The sequence below is a fragment of the Triplophysa dalaica genome, chromosome 7, assembly GCF_015846415.1.
Source record: "Triplophysa dalaica isolate WHDGS20190420 chromosome 7, ASM1584641v1, whole genome shotgun sequence".
Lineage (NCBI taxonomy): Eukaryota > Metazoa > Chordata > Actinopteri > Cypriniformes > Nemacheilidae > Triplophysa > Triplophysa dalaica.
The window spans coordinates 382672-400000 of NC_079548.1; the positions used below are offsets into that span (position 1 = coordinate 382672).

At 42.9% G+C, this 17329-nt stretch overlaps 2 protein-coding genes across 3 annotated transcripts in view; one reads left to right on the forward strand and one right to left on the reverse strand.

Moving 5' to 3' along the window:
- The window catches only part of LOC130426252 (ER lumen protein-retaining receptor 3), a 41270-nt gene that overhangs the window by 2359 nt on the left and 21582 nt on the right, over positions 1–17329 (reverse strand). The window contains exons 2-5 of one of the 2 annotated variants that reach the window (XM_056752927.1): positions 5477–5588; positions 4396–4464; positions 3704–3804; positions 319–477 (exon numbers count right to left, since the gene is read on the reverse strand). In XM_056752927.1, the coding sequence (XP_056608905.1) occupies positions 319–477; positions 3704–3804; positions 4396–4464; positions 5477–5588 (441 nt within the window). Of the gene's footprint in view, positions 1–318; positions 478–3703; positions 3805–4395; positions 4715–5476; positions 5589–17329 lie in introns of those variants that run through there. The other variant, XM_056752928.1, reaches the window with a different exon arrangement.
- On the forward strand, positions 9606–15886 carry LOC130426244 (ATP-sensitive inward rectifier potassium channel 12-like). Its single transcript, XM_056752913.1, has 3 exons — positions 9606–10185; positions 11737–11870; positions 14485–15886. Exons 2-3 carry the CDS (start codon positions 11848–11850, stop codon positions 15884–15886), a joined length of 1425 nt encoding a protein of 474 aa, XP_056608891.1. The 5' UTR covers positions 9606–10185; positions 11737–11847.

Below are 17329 nucleotides of genomic sequence, written 5' to 3' on the forward strand. Positions count from 1 at the left end.
ATGTGCCAACACTGAAGAAGTGACACAGTGCTGTAAAGACAGACATTCATGTCTAAAGCACAGGTTACAAAAGTGAGTACACCCCTAAGTAAAAATGTCCAAATTCACTTTCGTAACCAGTGGTTTAGACATGAATGTCTGTGTGTTGTGTTATTTAGACGGGACATGTACACTGTTACACAAGCTGTACACTCACTACTTTACTGCACAGTGTCATTTCTTCAGTGTTGGCACATCAAAAGATATCATCAAATATTGACTCAGTGAGAGACTGTATGTGAAGACACTCGCTGGATGAGACAGACAGATGAGATTCACCTCCAGAGGAGTGAAGGCGTAGTTCTCCAGGAATGACAGACCGGCTACAGGAACCAGAAGAAACTCCACCCTGAACGAGTCGCTCTCAGAGTCAAACGTGCTCCTGAAGCGCAAGTAGATCAGACTGACGGTGGCATACGCCAAAGCCAAATACACCACCTGAACACACAACAACACAGCACTTGATCAGCCAACACAGCCATCTGTACACACGACAACACACAACACAGAAGTTTGATCACACAATACAGCCGTCTGAACACACAACAACACAGCACTTGATCACACAACACAGCCATCTGTACACACGACAACACACAACACAGAAGTTTGATCACACAACACAGCCATCTGTACACACGACAACACACAACAAAGCAGTTTGATTACACAATACAGCCGTCTGAACACACGACAACACACAACACAGAAGTTTGATCACACAATACAGCCGTCTGAACACACGACAACACACAACAACACAGCACTTGATCGCACAACACAGCCATCTGTACACACGACAACACACAACACAGAAGTTTGATCACACAACACAGCCATCTGTACACACGACAACACACAACAAAGCAGTTTGATTACACAATACAGCCGTCTGAACACACGACAACACAGCACTTGATCACACAACACAGCCATCTGTACACACGACAACACACAACACAGAAGTTTGATCACACAATACAGCCGTCTGAACACACGACAACACACAACAACACAGCACTTGATCACACAACACAGCCATCTGTACACACGACAACACACAACACAGAAGTTTGATCACACAATACAGCCATCTGAACACACGACAACACAGCACTTGATCACACAACACAGCCATCTGTACACACGACAACACACAACACAGAAGTTTGATCACACAACACAGCCATCTGTACACACGACAACACACAACAAAGCAGTTTGATTACACAATACAGCCGTCTGAACACACGACAACACAGCACTTGATCACACAACACAGCCATCTTTACACACGACAACACACAACACAGAAGTTTGATCACACAATACAGCCGTCTGAACACACAACAACACACAACAACACAGCACTTGATCACACAACACAGCCATCTGTACACACGACAACACACAACACAGAAGTTTGATCACACAACACAGCCATCTGTACACACGACAACACACAACAACACAGCACTGGATCGCACAACACAGCCATCTGTACACGCGACAACACACAACACAGAAGTTTGATCACACAATACAGCCGTCTGAACACACAACAACACACAACAACACAGCACTTGATCACACAACACAGCCATCTGTACACATGACAACACACAACACAGAAGTTTGATCACACAATACAGCCGTCTGAACACACGACAACACACAACAACACAGCACTTGATCGCACAACACAGCCATCTGTACACACGACAACACACAACACAGAAGTTTGATCACACAACACAGCCATCTGTACACACGACAACACACAACAAAGCAGTTTGATTACACAATACAGCCGTCTGAACACACGACAACACAGCACTTGATCACACAACACAGCCATCTGTACACACGACAACACACAACAAAGCAGTTTGATCACACAACAACACAGCTTTCTGAATGCAAGACATCACACATCCAGGCATCTGAACACAACAACACAAAATACAGCCGTATGATCAAACAACAACACATCAACAAACAACACAGCAGTTTGATCACACAACACAGCCATCTGTACACACGACAACACACAACACAGAAGTTTGATCACACAACACAGCCATCTGTACACACGACAACACACAACAAAGCAGTTTGATCACACAACAACACAGCTTTCTGAATACAAGACATCACGCATCTAGGCATCTGAACACAACAACACAAAACACAGCCGTATGATCAAACAACAACACATCAACACACAACACAGCAGTTTGATCACACAACAACACACCACCAACAACACAGCTTTCTGAATACAAGACATCACACATCCAGGCATCTGAACACAACAACACAAAACAAAGCCGTATGATCAAACAACAACACATCAACACACAACACAGCAGTTTGATCACACAACAACACACCACCAACAACACAGCTTTCTGAATACAAGACATCACACATCCAGGCATCTGAACACAACAACACAAAACACAGCCGTATGATCAAACAACAACACATCAACACACAACACAGCAGTTTGATCACACAACAACACACCACCAACAACACAGCTTTCTGAATACAAGACATCACACATCCAGGCATCTGAACACAACAACACAAAACAAAGCCGTATGATCAAACAACAACACATCAACACACAACACAGCAGTTTGATCACACAACAACACACCACCAACAACACAGCTTTCTGAATACAAGACATCACACATCCAGGCATCTGAACACAACAACACAAAACACAGCCGTATGATCAAACAACAACACATCAACACACAACACAGCAGTTTGATCACACAACAACACACCACCAACAACACAGCTTTCTGAATACAAGACATCACACATCCAGGCATCTGAACACAACAACACAAAACAAAGCTGTATGATCAAACAACAACACATCAACACACAACACAGCAGTTTGATCACACAACAACACACCACCAACAACACAGCTTTCTGAATACAAGACATCACACATCCAGGCATCTGAACACAACAACACAAAACACAGCCGTATGATCAAACAACAACACATCAACACACAACACAGCAGTTTGATCACACAACAACACACCACCAACAACACAGCTTTCTGAATACAAGACATCACACATCCAGGCATCTGAACACAACAACACAAAACAAAGCTGTATGATCAAACAACAACACATCAACACACAACACAGCTGTCTGATCACACAACAACACACCACCAACAACACAGCTTTCTGAATACAAGACATCACACATCCAGGCATCTGAACACAACAACACAAAACAAAGCTGTATGATCAAACAACAACACATCAACACACAACACAGCTGTCTGATCACACAACATACAGTGAACACATGACAACTGGTCTCAGAACAGTCATATATTCTGTGTTTGTTTACATGTGTGTTCAAACCCTTAAGTCTGATGTCATTGTGTATCTGATGTGTTTTTTGGCCCTTTTCATCTGGTTCAGAGGTTTCAACACACACACACACACACATATACACTCACACACAAGCACATTATAAGCACAATACATCTCTGTCAGGACTTCTGCATGAGTTTAAAAAACAATAATCAACAAGATTAATAAGAATAATAATAGTGATGTGCAAATATCTGTTGAGACACAAATACACAACTATATGACTGTGTGTGTGTGTTTACCTTCATGACAGTGTTATAGAGGGAGATGAAGGAGGTGAACAGGTCCAGGTATCTGGTGGTGAAGACCACAGCAAACAACACTTGAGACTTCCCTGATATACCTGCAAAATCACACACACGCGCACACACGCAAACACAAACACACGCACACACAAACACACGCACACACACACACACGCACACACACACACGCACACGCACACGCACACACACAACATGGCACAATACACTGCATGTTAAAGTAAATTGTGTTTTAGGATGCTGAAAACACTGATGTTGAACACTTAACACTGATCTAGTAAACATACAATAAACACAAATATATACACGAACAGACTCTTCTGTATTACACTTATTATTGTGTGTGTGTGTGTGTGTGGTCCAGAATGAGCTGCATGTGCCACGTAAACACTATAAACTTCTTCTTCTCTGTTCATTCTTCAGCGTTTCTCTTGAGTTTCTGTTTCTTTGACGTTTATTCGTGTCTTTTCATTCTTGAATCATGTTTGTGTTTATTGTGAATAAATGATGAAAAGACTTCTGCTGCACATTCACATGTTTTATGAGTCAAACTACATTCAAATCACTCATCATCATTTCACGTTACTCTCTCTGTTTGTGTGTAAGAGTTTGTGCTTTAATATCAAATGTTTGTGTGTTTGTGTGAGATTATTATCTCGCGTGTAAGTTACCTGCGCATGATTTGGATTTCCAGATCTTCAGGAAGAGAATAATAATCGCCACCAGATGACAAACATCTCCTGACAGACGGAAGATGTTCATTTTATCGATGAATAATCCAAATAAAAACAACAGAAGATGAATCAGAAGAGTTGTGCAGCTGTTCTCAGATCAGATCAGATGTTTGCTGTGCAGCGCATGCGCGTCACGTTCACACAATCGATATTAAATCTGCACGTCTGTCATTTCACATCATAATTATAATGTTAGAAAATCATATGTGTTATGTTTCTCTGCAGCTCTCTCTCTCTCTCTCTCTCTCTCTCTCTCTCTCTCACTGAGGTGTGTGACGTGGCTGAAGGTCCGACTCCAGGATCCGGGATTCCTCTGCGAGCGCGTTCACGACAGCGCTTCACCCCCCTCCCTTCGGAGCGCGCATTTAAAGGAGAAGCACACTTAAACAAACACCACATGAAGACTTTAAATGCACACAAAAGGACTCTAATATACGACATTACTTTAAAGTACAACTGAAAGCACTTCTGATATGCGTTTAGAAGGCTTATTCATTTATTAGCATTCGTATCTATTGTTAACAAAATTGTTCAGTTTCGACTTTGTGAAAATTACATGATTGTAAACCTGAAATATTGATTTCACTGTATTCATCTGCAAACTTATTGATAATAGTAATTCAATTAAGAGCCTAACCGGTATTTAATAAACAGATTTAGAACAATTACATTATTCAAAAAAGTTTATTGTCCAAGTCAAATGCTCCAAATATAATTTGTGGTTAGAGAGAATAATAAAATGTGACATATGTCCATTACATGAGCGTGTGTTATTTCTGTTTGAATATATAAACATCACTAGCATTCAAAACATCAGATCATTTCATGTTTTCACTGGAACACACAGATCTGATGCTTTTCATACAGAAATCCATAAAGTTGGTTAAATTTCTCTATTTGCATGTTATTGAGGAGATTAAATATTTGCATTGGCATTTCGTAAAAGAATTGCAAAATTTGGAGCTAAACCTGAATTATTTTTATTAAAAGATTTGTGTGTGTTTAGTTGTTTCTATACCTGTGATGGACCAATATTGTGAAATACAGTGAGTCCAGGGGTCTTTATGAGGATGTGTGTGTTCTCCTCTAGAGGACAGTGAACTCGATCTTATTTTACAGTAAGCAGATGCCTATAGTGTGAAGAAAAAAGAGAGTAGCAATTTATACACCACAATGTCTATTTACAGTGATAACATGAATAATTTGCAACATTTCACAAAATGACCAGACGGCCTCCATTTATTATGTAAACATTTCCATATACAACATACACAGATGATCTAAACAGGTGTTTGTGTGACACTCACATTGAGTTCTTGTGTGTAGTGTTTTATAGACAAACCTGATAAATAAGAGTAAAGGTTGGAATAATGTTTCTGTTTATATTACAGTAATGGATTGAGTTTGAGCTTGGGTTTGTGTAAATGTGTGTTTGCTCGAGTGAGTCCTTCATGTGAAGTCAGTGTGACACAGGAGCAGTCAAGCATTTCTGATCAAATTATGAAGTTAGCAAAGGTTCTTCTTACAGAACTCAAAAACACAACAGTGTGCAGAACTCACACATGATAAAACAATCAATAAATATAAATAAACAACAGACTCATCAGAACCTGTGCTGGGGTTTCAAAAAGTGTGTGTTTATTACAGTTACAAAGAATGAAAGAATGAAAGAATGAATGAATGAATGAATGAATGAATGAATGAAAGAAAGAAAGAAAATAATTATTAAAGAAAGAATTGAAGAAAGAAAGAAGAAAGAAGAAAGAAAGAAAGAATGAAAGAAAGAGAGAATTAAAGAAAGAAAGAAAGAAAGAAAGAAAGAAGAAAAGAAGAAAGAAGAAAGAAGAAAGAAGAAAGAAGAAAGAAAGAAGAAAGAATGAAATAATTGAAAGAAAGAAAATAATTATTAAAGAAAGAAAGAAAGACAGACAGAAAGAAAGAAAGAGATGCTCCTCTTACAGACAGCATGTCAGATGTTTTGGTGATGTGTGATCTTGTGAGACGTCCAACAGTGATAAAGAATCATGATAAACTTCACAGAGTGTCTCAAACAAGAGCTCTGATGTTGTCATGCAGGTGACAGAGGGATGAATGGGTGTGGTCTGATGTTGTCATGCAGGTGACAGAGGGATGAATGGGCGTGGTCTGATGTTGTCATGCAGGTGACAGAGGGATGAATGGGTGTGGTCTGATGTTGTCAGGTGACAGAGGGATGAATGGGCGTGGTCTGATGTTGTCATGCAGGTGACAGAGGGATGAATGGGTGTGGTCTGATGTTGTCAGGTGACAGAGGGATGAATGGGCGTGGTCTGATGTTGTCATGCAGGTGACAGAGGGATGAATGGGTGTGGTCTGATGTTGTCAGGTGACAGAGGGATGAATGGGCGTGGTCTGATGTTGTCATGCAGGTGACAGAGGGATGAATGGGTGTGGTCTGATGTTGTCAGGTGACAGAGGGATGAATGGGCGTGGTCTGATGTTGTCATGCAGGTGACAGAGGGATGAATGGGTGTGGTCTGATGTTGTCAGGTGACAGAGGGATGAATGGGCGTGGTCTGATGTTGTCATGCAGGTGACAGAGGGATGAATGGGTGTGGTCTGATGTTGTCAGGTGACAGAGGGATGAATGGGCGTGGTCTGATGTTGTCATGCAGGTGACAGAGGGATGAATGGGTGTGGTCTGATGTTGTCAGGTGACAGAGGGATGAATGGGCGTGGTCTGATGTTGTCATGCAGGTGACAGAGGGATGAATGGGTGTGGTCTGATGTTGTCATGCAGGTGACAGAGGGATGAATGGGCGTGGTCTGATGTTGTCATGCAGGTGACAGAGGGATGAATGGGTGTGGTCCGATGTTGTCATGCAGGTGACAGAGGGATGAATGGGCGTGGTCTGATGTTGTCATGCAGGTGACAGAGGGATGAATGGGCGTGGTCTGATGTTGTCATGCAGGTGACAGAGGGATGAATGGGCGTGGTCTGATGTTGTCATGCAGGTGACAGAGGGATGAATGGGCGTGGTCTGATGTTGTCATGCAGGTGACAGAGGGATGAATGGGCGTGGTCTGATGTTGTCATGCAGGTGACAGAGGGATGAATGGGTGTGGTCCGATGTTGTCATGCAGGTGACAGAGGGATGAATGGGCGTGGTCTGATGTTGTCATGCAGGTGACAGAGGGATGAATGGGTGTGGTCCGATGTTGTCATGCAGGTGACAGAGGGATGAATGGGCGTGGTCTGATGTTGTCATGCAGGTGACAGAGGGATGAATGGGCGTGGTCTGATGTTGTCATGCAGGTGACAGAGGGATGAATGGGTGTGGTCTGATGTTGTCAGGTGACAGAGGGATGAATGGGCGTGGTCTGATGTTGTCATGCAGGTGACAGAGGGATGAATGGGTGTGGTCTGATGTTGTCAGGTGACAGAGGGATGAATGGGCGTGGTCTGATGTTGTCATGCAGGTGACAGAGGGATGAATGGGTGTGGTCTGATGTTGTCAGGTGACAGAGGGATGAATGGGCGTGGTCTGATGTTGTCATGCAGGTGACAGAGGGATGAATGGGTGTGGTCTGATGTTGTCAGGTGACAGAGGGATGAATGGGCGTGGTCTGATGTTGTCATGCAGGTGACAGAGGGATGAATGGGTGTGGTCTGATGTTGTCATGCAGGTGACAGAGGGATGAATGGGCGTGGTCTGATGTTGTCATGCAGGTGACAGAGGGATGAATGGGTGTGGTCTGATGTTGTCATACAGGTGACAGAGGGATGAATGGGCGTGGTCTGATGTTGTCATGCAGGTGACAGAGGGATGAATGGGTGTGGTCTGATGTTGTCAGGTGACAGAGGGATGAATGGGTGTGGTCTGATGTTGTCATGCAGGTGACAGAGGGATGAATGGGTGTGGTCTGATGTTGTCAGGTGACAGAGGGATGAATGGGTGTGGTCTGATGTTGTCATGCAGGTGACAGAGGGATGAATGGGCGTGGTCTGATGTTGTCATGCAGGTGACAGAGGGATGAATGGGTGTGGTCTGATGTTGTCATGCAGGTGACAGAGGGATGAATGGGCGTGGTCTGATGTTGTCATGCAGGTGACAGAGGGATGAATGGGTGTGGTCTGATGTTGTCAGGTGACAGAGGGATGAATGGGCGTGGTCTGATGTTGTCATGCAGGTGACAGAGGGATGAATGGGTGTGGTCTGATGTTGTCAGGTGACAGAGGGATGAATGGGCGTGGTCTGATGTTGTCATGCAGGTGACAGAGGGATGAATGGGTGTGGTCTGATGTTGTCAGGTGACAGAGGGATGAATGGGCGTGGTCTGATGTTGTCATGCAGGTGACAGAGGGATGAATGGGTGTGGTCTGATGTTGTCAGGTGACAGAGGGATGAATGGGCGTGGTCTGATGTTGTCATGCAGGTGACAGAGGGATGAATGGGTGTGGTCTGATGTTGTCATGCAGGTGACAGAGGGATGAATGGGCGTGGTCTGATGTTGTCATGCAGGTGACAGAGGGATGAATGGGTGTGGTCCGATGTTGTCATGCAGGTGACAGAGGGATGAATGGGCGTGGTCTGATGTTGTCATGCAGGTGACAGAGGGATGAATGGGCGTGGTCTGATGTTGTCATGCAGGTGACAGAGGGATGAATGGGCGTGGTCTGATGTTGTCATGCAGGTGACAGAGGGATGAATGGGCGTGGTCTGATGTTGTCATGCAGGTGACAGAGGGATGAATGGGCGTGGTCTAGTTGAGGGGCGGAGTCTGTGAGGTGACAGACAGACAGGAGCTTCATTCAGTGCTTCAGCATCACCTTAAGGGCACAGAGAACGAGGGATGAGTTTGTTTGTTCTGTCACAAATAATTATAAAATTAATAACCTATGTGAGAATCAAATTGTGACCTCTGACCCCTGTCCAATGTATGTGTGTGTGGTGTTGAAGATTAGGTGATATAAATCCCCTGTCTGACCTTTAATGTGTTTTCAGTCTGCAGGTGAGATGAGGAGAGTGAACATTATTCATAGAAAGAAAGACAGACGTGTAGTTAGGTGCACACATCTTTAGGATCACTTTTGGTTTCTTAAATGATTATGTCTTCATTTAACAAGCTCCCACACACACTCCCACTATCACTCCACAGCTGTCATATGTTCTCCACCTCTTCATTCACAATTCACACACGTCTCCATGGAAACCATGAACTCAAAATCTCTCCAGAACAGAAAACAACAGAGAGATCTTGAGACAGAAAAGAGTTTTTTATATGTAGCAGCCCTCACTGAAATCAAGCACTATGGTCACCGTAGAATGTTTTATTTATTATAATTGACCAGTGTATTGAGACATGAAGTTCAACCGCAACACAACCACACAAAGAGAAAAGAATCAATCCGTAAACAAACTCCGTCACGTCACATGTAGGGCAGTAAACGCGCGCGACTGTAAAGTTGTTGGACTGCATTAAAGGTGAATTTCTCTTGACACGAGTCTGCAGCACACACACATAATCACAGGCACAGACTCGCATCTTCCTCCTCCTCCTCCTCCTCCTCCTCACCCACATGAGCGCGAGACCGCGGGACGAGGAGCGCGTGCGCTCGGAGATTATGCGCCAGTGAAGTCAAAGCAGAGACACACGAGGAATTAAGCCGCTAAAAGTAGAAAAAACATGAAATACAAAAACACCTGCAGAAGAGGAAAGACGGACGGGACGCTTTCTTTACATCAGGTGCGTGATTGATCATCATTCTCATCTGAAAAAAGTTTGTGACGCGATGTGTTCATGCGTTTTTTAACTGTTTCTGAGTCGAGACATCAACTGGAAAACTTTATATTTGAAATGTTTGACCAGGAAAAGCATGGTTTTATTAAAGTTATATCGTGTATTTGTGGTAATCACGGTTTATTATCATCGGTCATGCGCCAAACACCCGCTTTACAAATAGCACAGGCCCGGTTACTTATCTGTGACTCTTACTCATTTATGCTTTAAATGCAACACATTTGGTTAAAGGAAATGTGCTGCATGACGTTTAAATTTCACGCTTTTAAAGGAAAAGTAAATTACGGATGGACAGAGAGGATTGAGCACCAAGAACAGAAGTTTGGTGTTGAAATGAAAAGAGATTATAATCTGTTTGAGATGACGAGCTGTCCGCGCGCGCCGCATCTGGAGCTTTAGCAGCGGATTTACCGCGCGTGGAGACACACCTGCGCGTCATGCGCGTCACAGTCTCTCAATCCCGCAGATCTGACACGACGAACATCTGCTGAATGTGTCGCGTCACCCGCGATGAACGCGTCGGGTTTCGGATGAGGCGGGTGCGCGCGCGCGCGTGATCTAGTTGTTTGACCCTTTGAGTTTCCAGTGGAAAGCGCGCGATCAATGAAAGTCTAATCCTGGCACACACAAAACAAACTCTTTCCACAGAAACTATCATTATCTGACACCAACACACTGCATGTTTCTGTGCAAATCACACTTAAAAAAACTTGTTTGATGTAATGAAATACAAAACACTGTTTCCAGACTCAATATAAAGATCACAATAGGATTCAATCAAATGAAATCTTCATTTTCTTTAGGGATCTATTGCTTTAGTCCTCGTTCTCATGTCAATGTTCTCACTGAGACCTGAGGAGATTATTCCAGCATCATTTAGTGGATTAGGAGTTGGAAATGTCATGATATCATCTTCACACACACACTCATGGATTAAGTGTGTGTGAGTGAGTGCTTCTGTTGTGTAACAAAGGTTAAGTCTATTTTTATTGTAAAGTGCAGTTATTGAATCGTGTGCGTCTGTCCTGCTGACGTCCGTCAATCCCACAATCCTCCACCTGCTGCAGAGTAAACATGAAGATTCTCCACACACACGTTAACACACCAGACAGACGTCTATTGATGTCTGTGTGTACATCAGCAAGACATAGTTCACTCATCTGAGACGTCTGCTGTCAGGTGTCATGTAGATGTCTGTAAGATGTTTATAGAACGGATGTAAAAAGATGTTCAGCAGATGTTTTCCAGATCTCCAGATATGATCTTACAGACGTGTGTGTGTTATCTGGGTATAGAGTGAGACTTGAGTTTGGAGCAGTTTTGTGTAGAACAGTAACTAAGTATTCTTGAGATGAGTTAAGTGCAAGTTTAGTTTGTGTATTTACAGGTAAAGACATTCACAACCACAAGTGATTCAAACACACACAGACATCAGATGTGTTTTCATCATCATCATCATCATCACAGTCTGATGTTTTCTTGTGTTTGTCACCGCAGGATTGGTGCTGTGTGTCGTCTGTCAGGATGATGTTGAATCTTTCTGTGTAAATGAAAACCATCATTGTGTCATCAGTCACGGCTCACAAACACTGAACATCACACACAGCCATGGGGACCAACAGAGCCAACAGGTGTGTGTGTGTGTGTAAAAAAACGAATATTCTTCTTGTTCATTCTCTCCTTCACTTACTCAAGCTTTATTCCTCTAGTGTCATGGTCTTGTAAACTAACCTCACTGTTTAGCATGTTGTTGACAAAATGTGTTCTCCTACTTATCTTTGGATAAAAGCGTCTGCCAGATGAATAAATGTGTGTGTGTCAATGTTTTGTTGGTTTGTAGCAGTCGGTATTTAAATGAATATCAATGTAAACTACAGACACTTTTAAAGCAACAACATAAACAAACGTGAGTGCGCATGCACACTTTAGTGACCCAAAGCTCAACCGCTTGACGTCAGAGCACCACACGCTTCTTTAAATGAGACCCAACTACACCACCCATTCAACAAATGGTTTATTTAATACAATTATTATACAATCAAGTAACACATATTCATGTACATTTACAGTATAGTGATGCATTTGGCGGACGCTTTTATCCAAAGCCACTCACATTGCATTGTGTAATACATTTGTGACTATGTGTTATCCTCTGGGATCAACCCATGACCTTGGCATCGCTAGTGCCATTCTCTAACCACTGAGCCACAGGAGAACTGTCAATAAATCAATATTAAAATGAATACAAATAGTTATATTATTAGACACCAGCCTGACCGATAAACAAACACAGAGCGGTTGTGTCTGATGAAAGCGTCTGTATACCTCACAATGCTCGTGTGTGTGTTGTCTGTGGATTCATTACTTGTGTTATCATCCGCTGCTTTTTGTTGACATCTGTCAGCATGAAACACTTGTGATAAAATCTGATTTACAGACACACACTTTAGTGCTCACTTGACTGAAGTGTCTCTCTTGATCTTCACTGGAGCACAACACACACAAGTACATCTGGAGAAACAGCCCAGAATACACCGTCTGGGTCAAAAATATCCACTTCTCATGTCAGAAACCCTCAGGATGTAAAGTAAAGATCATGTTGTGTGAAGATATTTTGTAAGTGTCCTGCCGTAAATATATCACAACTTTATTTCTGAGGATGCAGAAAAATCACTAACAAAACATCAAATCTTTGAGAATGACCCACTCAAGTTTGGTCTCCATATAAAGCTCAGAACGGTGAGCCAACGGAGAGCAGTAAAACAAACCTGTTTCTTCTTAGCACAGCCTGATGAGAGAGAGAGAGAGAGAGAGAGACATGAAGGGCAGATTCAGGTTATAATCCTTAAACCGGCACTGACCGCAATCCAGTTAAACACAACTAACCTTCCTGAATAATCCTCACACCTGAATCTCTTTACCTGCTCAAGACAAAAGGTGAAAGAGGACGAGAGAGAAAGTCAAGAGCTTTCAGAATAAACTCATCTCTACAGACACACAGAAGAGACAGAAGTGTTCCTATCAGATCACAGCTCTTAAAGTGACGACTCACGTCAAACCAGTCTGAGCTTCTGTCTTCATCAGATCACAACAGAAGATATTTTGAAGAACGACACTGAACCCCATTGACTTCCATTGTATGAACACAAAACCACGGAGACATTTCTCGAAACATCTTCTTTTGGGTTCCACTGAGAGAGAGACTATAGAGCTTGTGAATTGACGTCACACCACATTGAATCTTGGGAGGACGGCTGTTGGTGCGTTCAATATGGTGTTTTGTTTTTCTTGTTTGAATAGGAATTATAACTTTGGTAGGTCGCTCTTGCTGTGTTAAAAAAAGGTCTTTCAGGAAACGCCAATGGTTCTCTCACTTTAGATTTCTCTATATATCAAACAAACAAGTAACGGTACATTTCAAAACAGTAACAGCGGTGGAGTATAATCCTCAAAAGATGGCGGCCCAGTGTTCCAATTGTGTCACAGCTCCCTGGGGGTCTCCTAACCAGCCCTTAAAAAATTGCTATCGATCTTACTGTTATTTTTAAAATTTTAAGATTAAGCTTGTTTATTGTCTGTCTTGCTGAGATATAGGTTTTTGCAAAATCTCTTAAATTTATCGATAACAGTAATGTATGATAACATTTTTCTTACCAATTCCAATTTTCGGTTCCTTTATTTATTTATTTTCTTGTCCTTTGATTCTTGTACTTTATATTACTGTAATGGAGTGCTGATCCTTTTTTAGAATATTAATACAACAATTTATTGGAACGAGTGAGGGAGAGGATGCGTCAAAGTCAATAGTGGCTGTCTGTACAGTGATGCCAAACAAGCCAGATGTTCTTGGGGAGAGCAAAAGATTTTTAATATTTTCTCCCCCTTTATTATTTTTCCACCACCTGTATGTCTCATTAGTTGCTTAGTAATGCGTCCCATCAGTTTTGACAACGTCAGATAACATTGTACATTAAGAAAGATTTGCATATCACAATTATAGTAACTATAGTAATTTGACAAAAATAATTTGGAGTTTTTAGTAGCCTAGTTTTAAGGGAAAACCAGGGGACCCCCAAATTCATTCTTTTAGACCATATGAGGGGTCCCTTAAGGCTTAAGAGGGGTGCGGGACTGCAACATGCAACAAAGGCCGTGACGTCAGCTTCACAGTCTCTACAAAAGAAAGACTACATTGAGATTTTTGTCCGTACTCTGAGACGGTTTTCCTGTGTTTGTTGTTCTCAGGTACAGTATCGTGTCTCCAGATGAGGAGAGACAGAAGATCTCGGCCATCGGTCTTCACAATGGCCTCGGCTCCGGCCGGCGACAGTCTCCCGTCAGCGGCGTAAGCTCAGGTGGGGAGGGAACGAGCTCAGGAATGGGATCCGAGCACAACGGAAAGGTCTTCACCAGCGGCAGGAGTCACTTGCGGAGTCGCTTTGTGAAGAAAAACGGCCAGTGCAACATCATCTTCTCCAACATGGAGGACAAGCCGCGGCGGTACCTTGCGGATATCTTCACCACATGCGTGGACATCCGCTGGAGGTACCTGCTGCTGATCTTCTGCTCTGTGTCACTGGCGTCATGGCTCGTCTTCGCAGCCGTCTTCTACATCGCATCTCTTGCTCACGGAGACTTCCATGAAGACGAAGCAAAGGCCCGCAAGCCGTGTCTGCTGCATGTGGAGGGTCTGGTGGGAGCTTTTCTCTTCTCCATGGAGACTCAAACCACCATTGGTTACGGCTGGCGCTGCGTCACGGAGGAATGTCCCGTCGCCATCCTGACGGTGGTGGTTCAGTCCATCCTGGGCTGCGTGCTCGACGCCTTCATGATTGGCACCATGATGGCCAAGATGGCACGGCCCAAGAAGAGGAACCAGACCTTACTGTTCTCTGAGAACGCCGTGATAGCGCTGAGGGACAGAAAGCTGTGCTTGATGTGGCGTGTGGGGAACCTGCGCAGAAGTCACATCGTGGAGGCTCATGTGCGTGCTCAGCTCATACGGCCGCACGTCACAGCGGAGGGCGAGTTCATCCCCCTGGAGCAGACGGATCTGAATGTGGGCTACGACGACGGCACCGACAGACTCTTCCTGGTGTCTCCTCTGGTGCTGGTGCACGAGATCGACGAGGACTCCCCGCTCTGGGGAATGAGCCGAACCGATCTGGAGTCCGAGGACTTTGAGATTGTGGTGATCCTGGAGGGGATGGTTGAGGCCACGGCCATGACCACGCAGGCTCGGAGCTCCTACCTTTCTCGGGAGATCTTGTGGGGTCACCGCTTCGAGCCGGTCATCTTCGAGGAGCGCGACCGCTACCGGGTGGATTACAGCCGCTTCCACAAAACCTACGAGGTGCCGTCCACGCCCGTCTGCAGCGCAAGAGAATTGAGCGAGGTCACCGCCTCGTCCCGTTCTGAGAAGCCTGTGAGTCCGTCGCGTTCGCCCAGCGCTTTCTGCTATGAGAATGAGGTGGCGCTGTGCACTGGAGAGGAGGAGGGCGTGCGGGACGAAGAGGACTTTCAGACGTCGCAGGACTCCAGTAATGTGCTGTGCATGTTAGACATGGTCGACCCAATTGAGTTTGACAATTTAAAAACAGCCATACCTCTCGATCCACTGACATACAAGAGTGAGTCTGAGATATGACGCAAGTCTTTTGAAGTATCCTGAAAGAGCGGTCACAGCGTGTTAAGCAACAAAATGCAGAGAAAACTTCAAGCTGGTGGAAAGATGAAGTGAACTTTCTCTCTGTGCTGTTTTATTTCGTCTTATGCTGCAGTTCCATCAGACAGAGATGATTTAGATCTAGAACATGCCAGTGCTTCCCACCAGAGATGAGATCTCATTAACATCTTACATATTTCATCTTACACATCAATGAGATTAACTGGAGAGCAAATGGAAACTTGTATTGAAGTTTCATGTGTGTCTCCGATGTTTCTCCTGAGAAAACGAAATGTGTCTTTCATTAGAATCATTATGATGTCAACAATGTGTCAAGGTCAATGTGTAGAGGTTCTTGGTTAAAGTAAGCAGAACTTTCAAATTTTGATTAATGTTAAGTTAAAGTTCGTACCAAATTTTAGCAAGTGCGACTTAAATATTTAATTCTTTTTTCATAAAATTAAGTAGACAGAACTTAAACAAATAAGTACACCAAAATTGCATTTTTAAGTTTACTTAACTAAATTCTTTCAGTTTCTTTATTTGACAATTTCTTAGTCGTAATATGTATAATTCACATAACACATGTTACAGGTCAGATGTAGCACATGCACCACTCTTTTAAACAATGATAACCACAAAACTGAAAATATGTCAAAGTCTTCTAAATATCTTAGAGAAGTGAACAGTAAACACTAACAAGTCTTTAACTATACTATAAACACAAAAAATATTTTAAAAAAATATTTACTCTCCTAATGCTGTCTGACGCAAAGGCATGGTGGGAATTGGAAATCCTTCCTCCAATTGTTGAATTAATACGTTTAAATTAAGTAAACATCTATTCATCCATTTTTTTTATGAAAATCAATTTTAAACTTTACTCAAAAATATTGAAGTAGAACTTTTTTTTTACAAATTTAAGTTTAAATTACTTAATCTGTTTGATTGTTTTAAACATTTAGGTTTAGAGTGAACTGAGCTCACATTTGTCTTGTCTGCAATCAAAAGTCAATGTTATAATATTAGTTAAGATCTCAATATCAACTCAACCATTTTTCATCACATTACAATCTCCATTCATTCACAGCTCCAGACACAATCACGCTCTCATTTCTTCATTTATTTCTGCTGAGAAACATCTGAGACACAAGTGAACTCCATCAGATCTCTTGAGCTGTGAATGAGCAATAACATGTGAATAGAGAGTTTGCTGTATGAACAGATCATGTCTGAATCCTCTTGTTAAGATAAACTGATGATGTGATGATTATGATCTCTGAGGTCTGTAGTTCTGTTAACATTCACACAACCGTTCAATGCAAATCCAGTGACACATGTTTGAATGTCTTGAGTCGTGTTGTGTGTTGCGACTGAATGAAACGCTGCTGTGATCACCGACGGTGACTAAACTGAGTCTGTGTT

Bases quoted from the DNA above. Each gene is read 5' to 3' on its own strand.
- LOC130426244 (XM_056752913.1), top strand. From the start codon at position 11,848: ATGGGGACCAACAGAGCCAACAG. The intron at 11,871-14,484 runs GTGTGTGTGTGT...TGTTGTTCTCAG, and splicing joins GGGACCAACAGAGCCAACAG to GTACAGTATCGTGTCTCCAG.